At 37.6% G+C, this 18,081-nt stretch overlaps 1 protein-coding gene across 1 annotated transcript; it reads right to left on the bottom strand.

Moving 5' to 3' along the window:
* Positions 1–597: 597 nt before the first annotated feature.
* fas (Fas cell surface death receptor) lies at positions 598–12,646 on the bottom strand. The gene is made up of 9 exons (XM_034681122.1): positions 12,517–12,646; positions 11,969–12,048; positions 7,694–7,828; positions 6,598–6,715; positions 6,338–6,408; positions 6,152–6,244; positions 5,340–5,377; positions 5,050–5,068; positions 598–3,265 (listed from the first exon to the last, which is right to left on the bottom strand). Exons 1-9 carry the CDS (start codon positions 12,582–12,584, stop codon positions 2,970–2,972), a joined length of 918 nt encoding a protein of 305 aa, XP_034537013.1. The 5' UTR covers positions 12,585–12,646; the 3' UTR covers positions 598–2,969.
* Between the last annotated feature and the right edge of the window lie 5,435 nt (positions 12,647–18,081).

The following is an 18,081-nucleotide window of genomic DNA, read 5'->3' as shown; positions in this document are numbered from 1 at the left end:
TAACCTAACTGATACTACAGCCAAGTTTCATAAAGTCTATGGGTTGAGTTGATCTGTTTTATGCTTTGTAATGGATTACTGTTTGTATGGTGTGGTGTGCATGGACATTGATTTGCTCTGCTCCAAGACACAAGTCTACTACTAGACTACTAGTAACTATTTTTAAAAATCACACCTGAGGGATTTCTTTGGATAATGTTTAAATTAGTCATTTCAGAACATTTCAATATATTACACAATCGTTTTATTATTGTTTAGGTTTGGGGTTAAAGTTATAGGGCTGAGTAAACAAGGCCCTATTACTCTAACTATTGGTAACAGGACACATATATGTTTATATGTGTTCGGTGTGCATATATGTGTCCAGTGTGTTCATATGTGTTCGGTGTGTTTTACATGTGCCCAGTGTGTGCATATGCGTCTGGTGTGTATATTTGTGGGATGCGGGGCACCATTGCTGTGAGGCTGGGTGGATGTTTATGGTTATTGTGTTCATACATGTATTCCTGTACAGACGGTGGCAACAAATCTCCTTATTAAGGACAAATAAAGATCTATCTATCTATCTCTGTTACATTTTAAGCTGAAAAAAAGTAATGCAGGTAAACTCCTTTTATTACAAGGCACAGTGAAGTAGCACACTTGGGCCTTGTTTGAACGGCCACACTAAAAACTGAGAAGTCGCTTCTTTGTGTTAAAATTCAAATCTGCATTCACATGACAACACAAAAACTTGTAATGAAACATCCCTGAAGAACACAAGGCATCTGTGCATAAAGTGACAAAAAGATTAATGACAATTGTTTGAGAGAGATGAATGGGGGGTCATCAGCTGGATGATGCATGTTGCTACAAGAGATTTCTGACTCAGGCCCTGGTTATTACCCACTGTGGCATGGAGTGCATGTTCTGACAACTGGTTTCTTCAGTTCCACTCAACACATAAACTCTGACATGCAATCACATACAGTCAACATTACCCATAACATCTGAACTTAAATTTACTACTTTATTAATAAATGATTGATTTTTATGCCAGCTTGCATTTGTCTCCATTTTTGCCACAATCTATCAGTCAGGTTGGGACAAATGTTAAAACTAGAATCAACCCCGGATTCGTTTTCTTTTTGGATTCATGTGATGTTGATTGATCGATGGACATGGAAAGAGTAAATAATAATAATAATAATACATTTTCTTTAGAAGCGCCTTTCTAAATACTCCAGGTCACTGTACAGAAAGAATAAAACACAAAAAATAAAACAACGTGATAAAATAAATAAAAACAAGCAGAGTAACACCAAGTTGAAATGAGGCAAATAAGTTAGACAGCGAATGCAAGAGAAAATTCTCTAACTTTTTCTGAAATATGGACAAATGTTTTACAGACCTGAACAGAATTTAAAAAAGTGGGCTCTTTGGTGCCAGTGTTGCAATTTTGGGCAGAATGAAGAGAAATGAAAGTAGGCTAGGCAGACTAAACAGATGGTCTTCCTGTGTGTTTACAGGACAGGAACATGAAACTGATTCAGCTTAATGTGATTCTAAACTGGTCCTAAAAAGTCCCCTTAAATTACCCTCTAAAAGTCATTACACATTTTCAGGGGCTTTTGATATCCACATGAGCAATACAAGTTGGGATGAAATGAATTAACATTTGAATTTGATGGAAATCTTTTTTTCTGTTTGTGGTCTGATTTGTTATTGTTTTTTAAGATCTGTTGTTAATTATTCCGTCTTAAATCAGGAATAACGAATTTAACAGTAGTTTTAAAAGAAAAAAATTAAGGATAGCTACTTATGTTTGTATAGAAAACAAGAACTGTTTAGCATCTGTTTTGCATTGTACACACCGGGTGCCAGTAAGGATGGAAAAAAGAATTTATAGAGCAGAAGTTTATGCAATTTTGAAACTCAGTAATAAAAAAATGGATATTAAAATTGAAAAATAAATTCAGTAATACCTCAATGATTCTTTATTCTAATTCATACATGTAGGCCTTAGCTTCTTTAAATATGGTTAATTCTACCCTCCGTTTTTCTTTTGATACCTCTATTGAAGGATACTTAATAATTAGTCAATAAAACAACAGTGGGTGTGAGTTGGTCAAAATTCTGATACATACTTATGAAAAACTTTAAAATGACATTAGTTCCATAAACTTTTTTCAACATGATACTTCTAAAATAACTGTGAAGTAAGGCTTCAAATAATGCATTTCATGTCATGCCTTCAGGGCAGCTCAAATAAAATCCAGTTACAGCTTTAAAAGTTATAAACTGCAAACAAGTGACACTCGTCTTTTCACTGTTTATATCCATTCAGGTATACTGCACAATGTACAGGTTGATGAAAGCTTTACATAATCCATACAACACAAACTTTTCTGCTTCGACATTATTATTCAGTGCATGCTTTGTAATACAATAGTACTTCTGGATGGAAACCCCAACAACAATCATCTTGGGTTAATGAACTGAGAGGGAGATCACAGTGACTCAGCCACAGCATGTAAAAAATCACAGTATTAAAAAAAAATATTGTAAAATTCAGCATGCAGTCTCAGCATTCATATTTCGTACTATAATGTAAACACAACACCCGATGCCGTTCAGCAATAACACAGCTCATGCATTTCAAGACCAGAATTTTATGATACTACTATTGCTGTTAAAAATAATGGCTATTCAAGTTATCTGACTGATTATAGTCAGCTTAAAACTCTTAAAATTGTGCACAACATGGGATTTAAGTGTCATTTGTTGGCATCTGTTCAAAGACCGACACCCCCTCCCACACACACACACACTTCCAAGTTAGGTAGATAGCTTTTTTTGGACCGAGCCTGAGTATTTTCACGACCATGCTCATCAAACTTTTTGTTTTATAATCTGCTATAAAATCCTATATTGACCCCCTCCCTTAGACATGTCTGCAAATATTTAAAAGTTCTCAGGACACCTATCATTTAAACCTGATTTGATGCAGCATGTCTTAAAATCTCAGCCACTTTTTCTGCTTTGGCCTCTTTGCCACTTTGTTGAAGGAGTCTTATCAGCTTCTCTGGTGCCTTCCTGCCCTCTCCTTCCCTCCAGATCTGCAGTAGTTGAAGGGTCTGCTCCTCTCTGTCACCCTGGTTATTCTGTTCACAGTTATCAATCCTAGTCTTCTGCATCCCGCTTTTCATTGCTACTACCTTCATGTCTTTCCATCCAATAGCTATTGCAATGTCAGGGATGAGAGGCTGGAGCTCCACATCTGCAACTGAAGAGACAGAAAATGGGGATTGTTTCAACGTAGCACATCACACATGACAACTTCTTTTTCCTAATCTGGAAGGCGCATTTATATTGTTTAGATGACACAGAGAGAAAAATTAGAGAGCTTTTTTAACAGGAAATAAGGAGGGCTGTATCTCACTCAGAATCTTGTCTGACAAATCAGATTTGAAGCTTCTCAAATGTGTTCTTTTTTCTTTAATTGAGATCAGTGAATCACAGAAATCACAGAAACCATAACAGTGTCATACCTGTCAGATAAATACTATTTGTAAATATACAATGCAACAATTATCCAAGCAGAATTCCATATTTCTATTTTTTGTATTATTTAACTACTATTTTATAATGTAAAAACTGCCTCTGCTACTCACCACTGTACTTTATCATATTACTGCTATACACCACTGCATTTTATCATATTATTTTAGTCTGTACATATTAGTCATGCCTATTTGTTGTTCTTTTGTATTTATAGCTGATGTTATTGTTATTATTTTTATTTTATTTTTATTTGTAGGTCTTATTCTTATGCCTTGTACAAAGAGAGCACAGTTTACCAAAGTCAAATTCCTTGTGTGTTCAAGCATACCTGGCCAATAAAGCTGATTCTGATTCTGATTCTGATTCTGATTCTGAATCCTATCAGCCAAGAGTCTGACCACATGAGCTTTATCTTTTGTTGTGTTATGTTGCTGCAGGTTTTATTTTCTTTGAATGTTTTCTTTCTCTCTCTAAAGACTCTGAGGGGGAATGGCATCACCGTTGAAACCCTAAACTGTATCTTAAAATAGATGCCAAAACTGTTCACTGGTTGTGAAGCCAGAAGACTCAGAGCTCCCCCTACTGACTGGCTGCAGTTTAGTTCATAAACCCTGCCTCCTTAATGTTAACAGATGAAACATGGGTCAAACTTTAAAATTAAAAGTCATGTCCTATATTCTGTAGTAGAAGAGTCAGGGTGCTCAACTGGCCTGCCTGCAGTCCAGACTCGTGAATTATCAAAAAAGTCAGGCGCAACATGAAACAAAAAATATGACAAAGAAGCCCAAGAACTGTTGAGCAGCTGAAACCCTATATCACTCTAGAGTGGGACACATTTCACTTTCAAAATCTTCGGAAACTGGTATCCTCAGTTCCTAAATGTTTACCGTGTGTTGTTAAAGGAAGGAAGAGGTGATGCAACACAATGGTAAACATGCCGCTGCCCTAACTCTTGAGACATGCTGCTGGCATCAAATTTAAAATGAGCATGTTTCATAACACAATAACATTTTTCAGTTTAAACATTTGATTCAACTGTTCAGGGAACACTTAGGCACTTAACCTGACCCTTCTCCTCTTTTTCTTCAGGGGTAGAATGAATCAGAAGGTCTAAAACCCAGCTCTTATTGAATATTCAGCACTGAATATTGAATGCTGTTGAATGTTGAACAATATTGTTGACTTGAATTATTTGTTATGACTAGCTGTGGCTACAATATCTTTAAAAAAACCAACAAAAAAACTGGAACTTCTTCTGGCACTAGATGGCAGAACCTGTGGTCAATCAACTTGAAGCACTTTGTCGCACCTACTAAGGTTTTTTTCCCTCCAGTCTAAATTCTTGCTTGTGGTGTATGTCGCTTTGCACAAAAGCGTCTGCTAAATGAAATTGTAGAATTGCAGAATTGTAGATTTGTTGTTGTTGCACTATTTTCAGGCTTTCAATGATTTGCAAATAATCAAAATCTGCTAAATGAACATTTATTAAAAAACATGCTTTCTTACATTGAAAGGGTTGCATCTCCTGAAAGGCAGAAGTAGAATACATGTCAACAAAAGATTTATAAAACAACACAGTGAATAAAGACTTCTGACACATGCTTTACACATATACCACGCCACAGGATTACTAACACAAACCACGCACGTTAAGACATCAACAGCTACAGATAACTAAACTTTACCTCCTTCAGAAATGAGCAGCTTTGTCAAAGTAAGAGCAGAGATACAAATGTTTATCAACTCGACAGGTGTGAGTGTGACAAGAGGTTAGTAGAAGAAAGAGAATAACTTACATGTCCATTTACTTGATGTTTGTTTTGTTGTCCTGATCCTAGTGAGATAAAATGTTACAAATCAGATAACAAGATACACAATTATATCACTCAAGGAGACTGAGTTTATATGAATATCATTTATAAATAGTTGTTTTTCTAGTTTCTGCGCTTTGGTATTTCCATGAGAAACACATGAGGTTCCATTGCCCTCTGCTGGTCCTTTTAACTACAGACTCAAAGTCAGTCCCTCCAGGAAGTTGCAACAATACAAATAAGAAGTAATGTCAAGTAATGTCAGTAGACACACAGCTTGCTCAGCCAATACACGGCTTCATTGGAAAGTTTGTTCCAGTTGCTCAAAGTTGATGTGAAAATAGAACTGAAAAACATGTGAACTTCAGTCCTGTGACATCAAGCATTTCAGGCCGCAACAATCCTAGTCAATGATTGTATGACAGCACAGCTCCTTGAAAAACAAGCGGAACAGGGTAAAACTAATATACAAAATGTACATCCTCCTTTAGTAAAAAGGATATTGTTGATATATGCGTGCGCTGTGTGAGATTAGTATTCTTTTTTAATTTTTAGACATTTTATTTTGTATCTTGACATAAAAACTGTCCTGAAGTAATGTCAGTAGACACACAGCTTGCTCAGCCAATACACGGCTTCATTGGAAAGTTTGTTCCAGTTGCTCAAAGTTGATGTGAAAATAGAACTGAAAAACATGTGAACTTCAGTCCTGTGACATCAAGCATTTCAGGCCGCAACAATGTGAGAAAAAACCCAACAGAATACTAGAGGGACCATATAGTGGTGGAAATACTTACGTCTCCTTTTATAAATGAACACAGCAACTAATGCAAGAGCAATGAGTATAATAGCTGCAATTATGCCAACTATCATCCCCGCGTGATTCCCATCTGAAACACAAATAAATGGATGTAACATGATACCAGTCAAAATTAACATTTCTGTTTATTAATGACATCATGATTTCATTAACTCAACCATACCTTCCTTTTCTTCATTGCAGACTGTGTTATTGTTGCCTGCACATTGTACTTTGATGCCCTCAGCACCACACCTTAAACCAGATTAAAAAAAATGTTTTTAAAAGTTGGACAATTTAACATTTCCACCATTTCTACATTCTGCAGGAGCATGAAGAGGAAAAAAATAATGAACTTGTGACACTTTTTTTGTATAGTTTTTACAAACTCAATGTTACACAATTATTATTGCGTTTCTGAATATTCATTTGAGCAGAACTTACTTTTTACAAGGGTGGCAGAGGTGACAGATGTCTGTGCTGCTGACGCAGTAGTGGTCCTGTTGACAGCGACACTTAGTGTTCCTGGAAGGGGTGCATGGTTCATCTACCTCCAGATTTTCTAAAAGAAAGTAAAAGAAATGTAATAATAATAATAAAATAAAATACTGTAATGAAAGGAGCTGACAGATCTTTCCATTGATAAAAGCTTTAAATATTTCTAGTAAAGCATAATTTGTCAGTTGATGCACATTTTATTGAAGCTACATTTTTAATTCTGTTATGTTGGACAGAATTTACAGTGTGACAAAAGACACTACTTCAACTACTTTTTTTTAATTTAAACATATTTCTATCTCACTGTTAAACATTATTGAGAGAATGGACACAACCCATGCTTTTCTCCATTATATTCTTTTTTATGCTGTTTTATATTATAATATGTAATATTGACCACATTTCTTAACAAATCCCTCATAATCAAGAAATGTTATAAAAAGGTTAACTATATATATAACACATTTTCCTTGATTTACACTTTGTCATTACATTTTTTTTGTTTTACCAAATTTTAAAAATGTTAAAACATTTCCGTGGCACTGAAGCAAATAAAAGCCTTTGTTGGTTGAGAAAACTGATGACAAAAAAGTATATCAAGAGGAAAATTTACCCAAAAAATGATCAAATGTGTATCACTAACCTGATGTTAATCTTTGTGTTAGGCTAAAAGTAGACTGTGACTGCAGTTGTGCACACACTTTATATTTTCCTATATTTTTCTAAGTTTATGAACTAGTGTTGCTTTAAGGACAGTTAAGATGAAAAGCTTTTAATAAGGTTTGTACAAAAGAGGCTGTTATTATTGGCTACAAAAATGACATGCAGATGACATAAAAAGAATGAAGAGCCAATCAGAATGCATCAGGAACAGAATACTACATCACTGCTATTTAATTCAAGTGACTGAACTTGTTTAGGTAAAAAGTCTATACTCTGAAATAATAAACTGCAACTGAAATCAACTATTTTGGAACTGACATCAATGTTTTTTTTCTGTTTTACTGGGAAAAAGAAGCATGTTGCCTGAGAGGTCTCTTACCATTGGGGTGTGTACAGGATCTGCATCTCTCACAGGTCTTCTCACTACTTGCTTCACTCCTGAATCTCCCGGTATCACAAGACTCACATGTCCCATGCTGTAGATTGCTAACACAGTGCTGCACCAGCTTTAGACCTAGAGTACAGAGACACAAAACATCAGTTATGTACCAAATGTTGTTGCATACAAACAATTTGCATAAAAAGAGTAAAAATAATGAATGTTCATGTTCTTCATGTCGTTTTTCTTGGTGTCAATTGTCGCTTCTTGACACAACTGTCCAGGGGCCCCTAATCCAAATGTGACAAAGCATTGTGAAGCTGAGCCAGAGCTCCTTTTTGGTTAAAATTTGATAAATGAAAATGTATTGTTTTGTGATATATTCAATAGTAAAAAAATGAAGTGAGGGCATACTACCTACATTTTAAACTTCTTAATTTACGGGTCTGTTGGTCAAAAAGGTTCAATCTTAGGACAGTTGTTATTGCATCTTTAATGTTTCACTTTATGTCCTTCTTGTAGAGAAAATGCTTTTGTTCTACCCATGATAAACCTACCTTTATTAGGTTGCGCTCCTGTGACATTTTACAACTGTGTGTTCCTCGTGTTAGGACAGAGTTTGGTAAAAGAGCGTTTAGGTTTGCTGCACCATCTGCATGGAATACACTCCAGAAGAACTTGAGATTGACAGACCTCATTTGACTGGAAGCCTTTGGCTCTATCTTAAAAGAAAGACAGCACAAGACCACAAACAGTGCCTGTATTTTAAAAAGATTGTTGTCTGTGTTCTCCATTTGCACATTATTTACAAATTAGTTGCACCTTTTTAAATGATTGATTGCTTTTTTCTTATTCATTGTAAATCTGCTCTATATCGTGTATTATTTATTTTGATGTGTGCTGTTGACCTCTTGACCAGGTCATCCTTGTGAGAGAGGTCTTGATCTCAAAAATATTATTTTTTTGACCGCAGGAACTTTACCACTAAACTAGGGACTTTACCCTAGAACTACGTGTGTTTCAACCAGAAGAACCAGGGTCTAAATTTAGTTCAGGGCTAGATAATCTTCCCCCTGAAAAGCCAATGCTTGGGGGGTTAGTACTTTTCAAAGGTCCTGGGACCTTCGGTTGAACGTCACGGTGTTTGTGGAGTTTACACAGTTGTAGAAACACAGATGGAGTTCCTGAGAATGCATACTAGTTTAGTTTTTTAGTATGATTTCACAATATTATTTAATATAATTTTTTTCTCCATACGTCACTGGCCTGATTTGCACAATCTACCCCGGACATCAGCCCACGGTCGAAACGCAGATATCAATGGGGGCACAGGAACCTTTTAGTTTCGGGGAAAGTAGTTCTGGGGGCTAAAAGACCCCGGAACTCTTGGTCGAAATGCACCTTATGAGTTTTATCATTAGGTTATTTTAACAACAGTAGCTATGGGTCCACATCTTCTTCTGCTCCAGAGCTAACAACAAAATAAAGTAGCTATGGTTAGTATTCTGTATTCTGTATGTGTAGGAAATACCAGTAATGCAATTCAGAAAAAAGTTTTATAATTATTATAAATAATGTTATTTTTCTTTTGCTTTTGTCAGAGGAGCAGCCAAGCCAGAGGTTAACTATGACCTTTTAAATGTTCATCGTGTGTCTCACGCAAGCACCAGCCCGAGAGCTTTCTGTTTTTACACCCCTAAACTGTGGGACACTCTGCCTCTGGACATTGAGTCAGCGAGCTCTCTGGGTGTTTTTAAAAGTAAACTTAAGACTTACCTTTTTAATCTAGCTTTTAATTTAGAGTAATTTATTTTTTTGCCCTGGACTGCATTATTATTTTTATTATTTTAATCATTATTGTTTTAATCATTGCTTTAACATTTATTTATCTTATTTAATTATTTATTTCTTGTATTCATCTGATCTTGTTAACACTACCTTATTTTTAACTTTTCTTCCCACTATTACTTATTTTATTAATTTTACTGTATTGATTTTATTTTATTTTTAAGTATTTTATTTATAATCATGCCTTTTATAATTTCACCATTGCAGTTGTTTTCTGTCTCTCCGTTATTCTGTGAAGCACTTTGGGCTGCATGTTTTTATGTATGAAAGGTGAAATACAAATAAAGTTGAGCTGAGTTGAGTTGAGACAATATATGATAAAAGCCCCTTTACCTGTGTTTTTTGGGTAGGATGATTTAGTCTGTTTTAATGTCACAGAGATTACTGAAATAATACCTTCAAATCAGATATTTTGATGCTGACTGAAATTTGGGCAGTCCCACAAGGGGCAATTTGTTTAAGTAGCTTTAACCTCTTAATAATTGTAATTAATAAACTTGATCCGATAAACTTGAACACAATAAAGTATCAAATGTAGCTCTAGCGAAAGTTCAGACCGGAAGACTATAAAGCAATCACAGCAGTTGTTTAACTCTCTTCTCCCTCATTCAATAGCTCACCCGCTTCCAGCTGCATGCTCTGGAGCTGTCATTGATTAATCAGCGGTGGCTGTCATCCAATAGCTCAGTGGCACTCCCTTACTCGGGGAGTCCACAGGATGCGTGTGCGCCGCGTTACGGCTGCGACACGGCTCTGCTCCGTCCCAGGGCTTTCGCCCTGGTCCATAGGATGCGTGTTTGGAGCGGCGCGCACTCCGGAGCAGGAAACTCAAGGTCCCTCGAGAACTCCAAAACGCGCGAGAACAACACAGTATAAACTTTTCCTCGTCCATGGTGTCGGATATCTTTTGAGACTGACGTCTGGCCCGATGCCACAGGTTATGACGTAATGTTGAAGAAGTGGTGAAATTTACGATCTTGTGTTTGCACATGGTGTTTATTTTGAAAGTGAGCGGATGTTGCATACGATCCTCGTGCCTGACTTCCGGGATAGTTCGATCATTTCTGTGTCGATTGACGCGTGCTGGGCGCGGGGAGCGGCGAAAATAGACTCCCCGCGTATCTCTGGCAGAGCGGCGCGGCGGAACGCTCCAGAGACGGAGCTGAGACGAGCCGCAGCGCGCCCTGTGGACTCTAGAGCATTGACTTGAATGGGAACCTATTTGCTGCGACGTGCGCGGCGCAGCCGTAACGTAACGCGACGCATCCTGTGGATCTTGGGCTTTATCGTCAGCCTATCAACTATCTGCTGTCTTTTTAAATGTGTCTCTCTCTCCTGCTAGTTCCTTCTTGCATTGATGGTGCGCACCCCTCCACCTCCCCGTCTCCACCTGGTCTCCGCAAGTCTTCAATTCCTAGGATCATCAACCACCACCACCAGAGTCTGGACCATAGATTGTATAAAATATGGACTTAGTATCCGTGACGTCACCCATCTGTTCCTGAGAGCTGTTTTGAAGCAAATCGACGGCAGCAGCCATATTGGAAATGCGTAACTCAACCAGGCAGAGTGTGACGTAGTGTGAGCCTCCTAGCCAATAGCTCTGCGTTCCCGACCGGGAGTCACGTCAGTCATGTCCTTATTTGGGCAAAACTGGTAATCTTAATATCTTCTGAACTGTCACGTTAGAAAAAAATTCACCCCCGTACAGTGTGTGCCATTAGAGAGATTAGCTTCATAGAGCCAAGCCGTTTTTTGAACCAGGCTAGATAGATAGATATATAGATCTTTATTTGTCCTTAATAAGGAGATTTGTTGCCACCGTCTGTACAGGAATACATGTATGAACACAATAAACAATAAAACTGTAAAATGTAAACATGTTAATAAATGCTGCAAAGATCGTCTTTTTCCCATTCATTTCTATGTGGTTTCCGGTGTTTCTGCAGCTAGCCTCAAGCGGATTTTCGATGTATTGCAGTTTATAGCACTTCCGCATGGGCTTCAAAGTTTGAGACCAGAGGTTGCCACTTGGTCTGGACTCTAGAGGGATTTCTTCAGCTGCCAAATTCATGCATCCTACGCTCTCAACATTATCCCCATAGAGTCCTTACGCCACAGATTTCTGTCAAGGTCCATCATTCATTCAGTTGTAATAAATAACATTTAATATTCAAATTGTGTCTCTCCTGATTGAAATCTAGCGTTGCTGATACAGAACAGCATTATAGATCCATTATTCTGCATGATTCAGTGCTGCTCTTTTCTGTTGTGCATTCATTTTAAAGACTGTTGTAACTTTGATTATGATGTTATTATAAATGGTATATTACAAGACGTATATGGGGCCCAATGTGATATTTTTTCATGGGGCCCAAAATCCCTGGCGGCGCCCCTGGCTTCAGCTGTACTATCATTGATACATACCGACCCCACACTGACAGCAGTCCCTTCCTTCGTGCTGGTAGATGCCGTCTGTGCACTGGCCTGCAGCGTCAGAAATGAACCTGAAAGTGAAATCGAACCATAGATTGAATAATGCATCAAACCGAAAGTGAAAGTAAACTTTGTTTTGCTGTTCTCATCGTTAGCTTTGTGAAATAACTTATCGACACATTTCGTAAACGGTCAGACATACATGTTTTCTTTCTTTTATTTTCTTTCTTTCAAATCAAGTTTGATTTAACGTGGAGCTCAGAGGTGTTATGGTGAGTAATGTTTCCGTTCCGTTTGTTTCCTGAACCTCACCTTCCTTGACTGAAATACCTCCATTCTGCAAATTTAGATGTCTAACATCTACACAAGCTGATACATAAACCTTCACAATAACCTCTACTTCTACATTGTGTATCTTCCTGTTTCGAACATGTTGAAAGAGCCACGATAACTCTATCTACATGTACGAAACTTTTAACAACAGCGTTAGACAAGTATCATAAACTCTTCCTTGCTGTTATCTCTGTGGATTTTCTTACCTGAGTATGAAAAACAAAACGTAGATGATGGTCCACGCAGGAAACTTGCTCGTACTTTCTGCCATCATGACTCTATCGCGCCCTTCCTGAACCCAGTGTTTTCTGTTTCTGACACCCAACTTTCTGTTCTAACCATAACGCGCATGCGCAGATTTTGACAATGTTTTTTTTTTTTTAATTATTGCGAGCTTCAATTTTATGACAAGAACACTCATCAGTTACAAATTGATTTCTACGGAAGAGGATTAGGTCCACTGAAAAAAATAAATAATAATTAAGGTCAAAATATTTTTTTTAAATTATTGTTCTGAGATTAAAGTCAGAATTCTGAGATTAAAGTCGGAATTCCGACTAAATTTCTCGGAATAATAATTTTAAAAAATGACCTTAATTTTTTTTTTTTTTTCAGTGGCCCTTATCCTCTTCCGTAGATTTCAATTAAAATAAGTTATTATATTTTATATCTTAAATATCAGCCAGTGAAGACATTGAATGCAGGTGTCTGTTTGGTTAACTTAAAGATAAATGTACAGTTGTTGTGGTGTCATGGAAACTCCCACCACTGAAACCAACTCATTTGTTTACCAGCAGAGCATTAGCTGGGACTTTTTTTTTTTTTTTTTTAACATTCTGACCTCTAAAGTCCCCTCGGAAATTCTCCTTCACTCACCCTTTCTCAGAAAATACAAGATGGTGAAACAAATGATTCCAACAGGAGCTTGAGCCCACATAATATGGTAATCAGCTCTTTGCCTTACTCCATGACATGACAAGATAAAGTCATTCTGATTGACTTTTTGAACAGTAATACAGTTATGATAAAAGGTTTGTGCACTACCTATAACTTTTTGTACACGTCCAACACTTTTGTGTTATTTACAGTATATTATAGTTTTTTTTTATTGCTTAAACCCAATTTTGAAAACAGGGCCCATTTTGTCTAAACACCACACAATTCACACAACCACACACACAAGTAGCAGAACACCTCAAATCCTGTGCAAAATGAAACACTTGTAAAAACCATACACTCATTTAGAAAAAACTTATTTTGTTACCATATGAAACACATATTTCATATGACTTCATTCAGTTTGAACCAGTTACACACTGCTGCCAACCTAAAACACTTTAATCACTTCTCAGTGATAAGAGTACTGTAAGTGAAGTACACAGAGAAAGTGCAAATATACAATACATTCACCAAGCACTACACAAGACCAATACTGCAGACTGATGAAAATATCATTTATTTATACCCAAATCAGTCAACATGTCAACACAGAGAATCACAACACAACATGTCCCAGTTTTCATGCTACTACACGTGCATAACACTGTAAGCTCAGCAAATATCAGACAAACATAAAATACTGTATCCAGTTGCAGGTGAATTCACCTGCTGCATTTGTATAGTGCTTAAACCTGATTGGTGTGTCCACAATTAAGCAATCATGTGTTTGTGCACCTGATGGCTGTGTTTCACCAATCAGCTCATAGGTGTGGCAATGTGACAGTCAGTGCTTTGGAATTACAAGGAAGTGACATCATGACATACTACTGTGTCTAATGCATACAAGTGTGTTTAGTGTTTTGCAAAAAGTGTGAAGCTGACGTTGTACTTATAGTGGTGCAGATCTGGGCCGATGTTTTGCTCCTTGAGTGTAAGGTTTTGATAATTGTGTAATACTTTGGATTTTAGTGTTTATTCAGTCGTAAAATAAACTGTAACAGGCTATTCATCCCCAGCTGTAATGTAAAAACAGAAATGTTTGACTCAAATAACGCCACTAGGTGGTGTTATTGTGCTTTGTTTGTAAAGATAGTTAGAATGATGTATGAGGAGTATCAGATAAAAACTATATGATGCAGCTTAATAAGGTTTTCCGTTTACAGCACCTCTTCCTTTTCAACTACAGACAGTGCACGTTTTTTTGATCACTTTGATATTTCATACTGAAATGTCGTCCCCAAATGATAATGAGCTCTGAATTTCTCTTACTTTTGGACCATTGGGCCACCGTAGAGCAATTATGCAGACTAAAACATTCATTGTGTTGCCTCATTCTCTGTTTTTAGTAGACTAATGCTTAATGTAATAACAGAATATAAAACTATCACTCATAGGCCGCAACAAGCCCACAAAATCAAATAGCTGCAAAACCAGCATGTGCATTGAGCAGATTTTAGCGCTATGGGAAGACATTATCATCCTCGTCCAAAGTGTTCCGCCTCCCATCGCCCTCAGGTCATATGCGGAATAAGGCAGGGTAATAGCTCCACTGAGATGAAGAAGAAGGGAAAAGAAAGTAAGACAATGTTTTTGTTGTTCAGAAGAAGCTGCTGGAAGGGACTGAGTTGCAAAGCGTCCCCAGAGACGCAGAAGTAGAGGGAGGAGACAAGTCTAAGAAGCAGTAGGTAACAGCTCTTCTCTTTTGGTAAAATAAGCACCAGAAAGAAGTAGAGGAGCCTTCACTGCTTGTCATGCTTTTGTGCACTGAAGTTCATTAATACTGCATTGCATTATAGCATGCTACACAGATGTAGTTAACTACTGTCACACTGCAATCGTCTTTTTTGGGAAATTGGGTCACAACAAGCAAAGCAACAAGTTTTTTTCCTGAAATTTAATTGCATGCATATCAGTGTCACCTTTTATGCCAGCTGGAATATTTCCCCTGGAGTACACTATGTATTTAATTAAAAAAAGTCATGCATGTTGTTGAAGAGTGTTTCATATTTCATATTTACTTCCTTGAGGTATAGCTTCTTCTTTAACATGAGCTGTAGCACTTCTTTCATGGAACCAGCCCTTTAGGCCTCCAGGTAGTAATCAAAGTCCACGATTGCGGTGAGGGGGGAAAGTGATTTTGTTTGACTTTGCGCTTTCAGTTCAGAGTAGCTACACTGCTGCAACTATGACATTTAAACATAACCAATGTAACACTTTCTCTTTTCTGCATTGATGACGTTGAACATTCACCTTGAAAAGAGGAGACTGAGCAGAGCAGAGTTTTTGATTCGGTGCCCATGTTCGGATGCTGACGCTGATATCTTGAATGCACTGAGAGTAAAAAGGAAATAACTACGCAATACGAGACCAAAAATGTATCATGACCAGCTTTTCTGCCTTGTAACCTGCATCTAGTAAGCGATTGAAGCCGGGACTTCTGACTCCTGATGCTTCTTAACACGCAGAACAGGAAGAGGGTCATGCTGCTCTTCAACTACAGGAAATAACCTCTGTGCTGATGACGCAGGTCTCAGGGGAACACTCGGCAAGTTCTGTAGATCTAAAGTGTACTGTACACTCTGCGACTGCATAAACGGCAGGGCTCTGCAAAGGCTGTGCAACATGTTGCAGCACAGACACACACATTGACACAGTCATACTCAGCCACACATCTCTTTGAGAGTTCTTGTGTGTCATACATTAAAAGTAAATCATCAAAACAAACCACGGTATCTCTGTGACTTTCTCTTCCTCAGCACAAGCTTACAGACAGACTAGATGAAAAGACGTAAATCTGTAAAGCTGCCACTAGACGATATGTCTGTGCAAAGAGATTTCCCCCCCACAACATGTCCAGCGGTCTGCCTAATTAGAGCCAAGCGTATCTGTGGGCAAGGGAGTCTGTGTCTGCACATGGAAGAGGGGATTTGACCAAGAGCATTCATTCACTGCACTGTCTGGTGGGGGAGACAATGGAGAGAAGTGCAGATTGGATGTCTTGATCCAAACTGTGCCGAGTGCTTTCTCCAGCACATGGAACTGACAAGAATAATGCCGGTTGAATATCCCATAGAGATGGATTTATTGGGACTATTGGAATTGGAAAAATCCGGTTAGGGACTTAGTCAAAGCACAGGCAGCAGGGAGAGACTGAGCTGAGCCTGCAGGCCAGCCAAACTGATTTCAGCCCTGCCTGTCCTGTCCTTTACCTATCCTCTCTGTCCTCATAGTGGGTCTAATCCATTTGTTTGTCCTTGGTCCTAACTATGAACCATAACTATTGATGTTAAAGGAGGTCTTCTGATAACAGTTGTGTAATTTCTGAGAGCAGAATATATAAAGATGTTAAATGGCAATGGTCTTTAGAGTCCCAACATTCCTTGGTATGTTCAATACATCATATTTCTCAATTGGAGTACTTGGACCTCAAGATTTATCTTAATTCTTGAGGGGAGTTAAGTAGCACTCCAAAGAGGATCTCAAATTAAGCTTAAGTGTACTCAAGTTATGGATAAATGGTTGATACTGGTGATTAAAAGTTTGCTAAATATAGGTCTTATGGACAAACTGGTTTCAATGGGTGAGTAATAAAGCTACATATTTTTAATCTAACATTGTGGATAAATAGTTGAAACAGTAGAGTTGGATAACCTCTTCTTAAATTTGCTAAAGTAATGAAAGCAGTCAAAGTAACTATCCAAAATTGATTGATAAAAACTGTTAGCTTAAAGTAAATACTAGCTAGCTGAAAAGGTGTGAATGATTGAAATTATGAGCAGCTGGAATAATCTACTTAATGGTTGGCTAAGAGTAATGGAAACATGGTTTACTTGTCAATAGTAACTAGCCAATAGTAAACTTAAAAATGCGACTGATAGAAAGAAGTTAGCTAAAAATAAATACTAAACAGTGAGCTCAATAGTCACAGGTAATGGTTTATTTTGCTGGTTAGAAGTTCTTAAAGTAGGCTTTAAGGAATAAAAAAGTAGTTGATAACTATCAAATAATGAACGGATAAATATTACAAACAGCTAGCTAAATGTAATTACCGGACAGTTAGCTAACTTCATTGGATACAAGTTGGTGGGGTGTTAGCTTAAAGTAATAATAAAACCCTTAGTTAATGCAAATATTTGATGAAGCATTAAAACTGTTTGCAGAATGGTAACCTGTGTTCCAAGTATTTAGCTACATGTGATACACAAACATGTAAAATAACTACCCAAAAGTGACAGGTAGATGGTTTAGACAGTTAGCCAAAAGTGCTACAAGTAATGAATTCAAACCTTTAATGTTTAGAGAAACTGGTGAACAAAAAGCTTATGCAACCACAAGCCACTGCAACAAGAAGTGGAAGTGTCACTTTTGCTGAAACAATTTTAACATGAAGCGTTTTTTGTTTGAGAGGAAATTAAAACAGTATTGAAGGGGCCGAGTATGAGACTATTTTCTATTCAAGCACAAAAGCCCATGAGAAAAGAGCAAAATCTAAGAACCAAGTGACTTTTACTTGAAACTTCTCCCATTCACCCACACAGAAAACACACATAAATGTGTAATCGAATACACACACATCACGCACACACAGACCTCACACACATGAACACACAAAGCTATCACCTCCCACCCACCAGCCTGGAAAATATTAACCTTTTCATCTCATGTCACCTTTTCGTCTAACTCTGTGCATCACGCTTGCGTGCCTACAGACACATGCAACACTGCACACATGCACAATGAGAACTAGTGTAGCTACACACACACACAGACTCATACATGCAGAAACTTGAGCGACTGCAGATATCTCAGAGGAACTTCAGAGAATTCAGGGA

Source organism: Notolabrus celidotus, chromosome 4 (assembly GCF_009762535.1).
Source record: "Notolabrus celidotus isolate fNotCel1 chromosome 4, fNotCel1.pri, whole genome shotgun sequence".
NCBI classification, from domain to species: Eukaryota; Metazoa; Chordata; class Actinopteri; order Labriformes; family Labridae; genus Notolabrus; species Notolabrus celidotus.
This window is presented reverse-complemented; position numbering and strand designations above follow the sequence as displayed.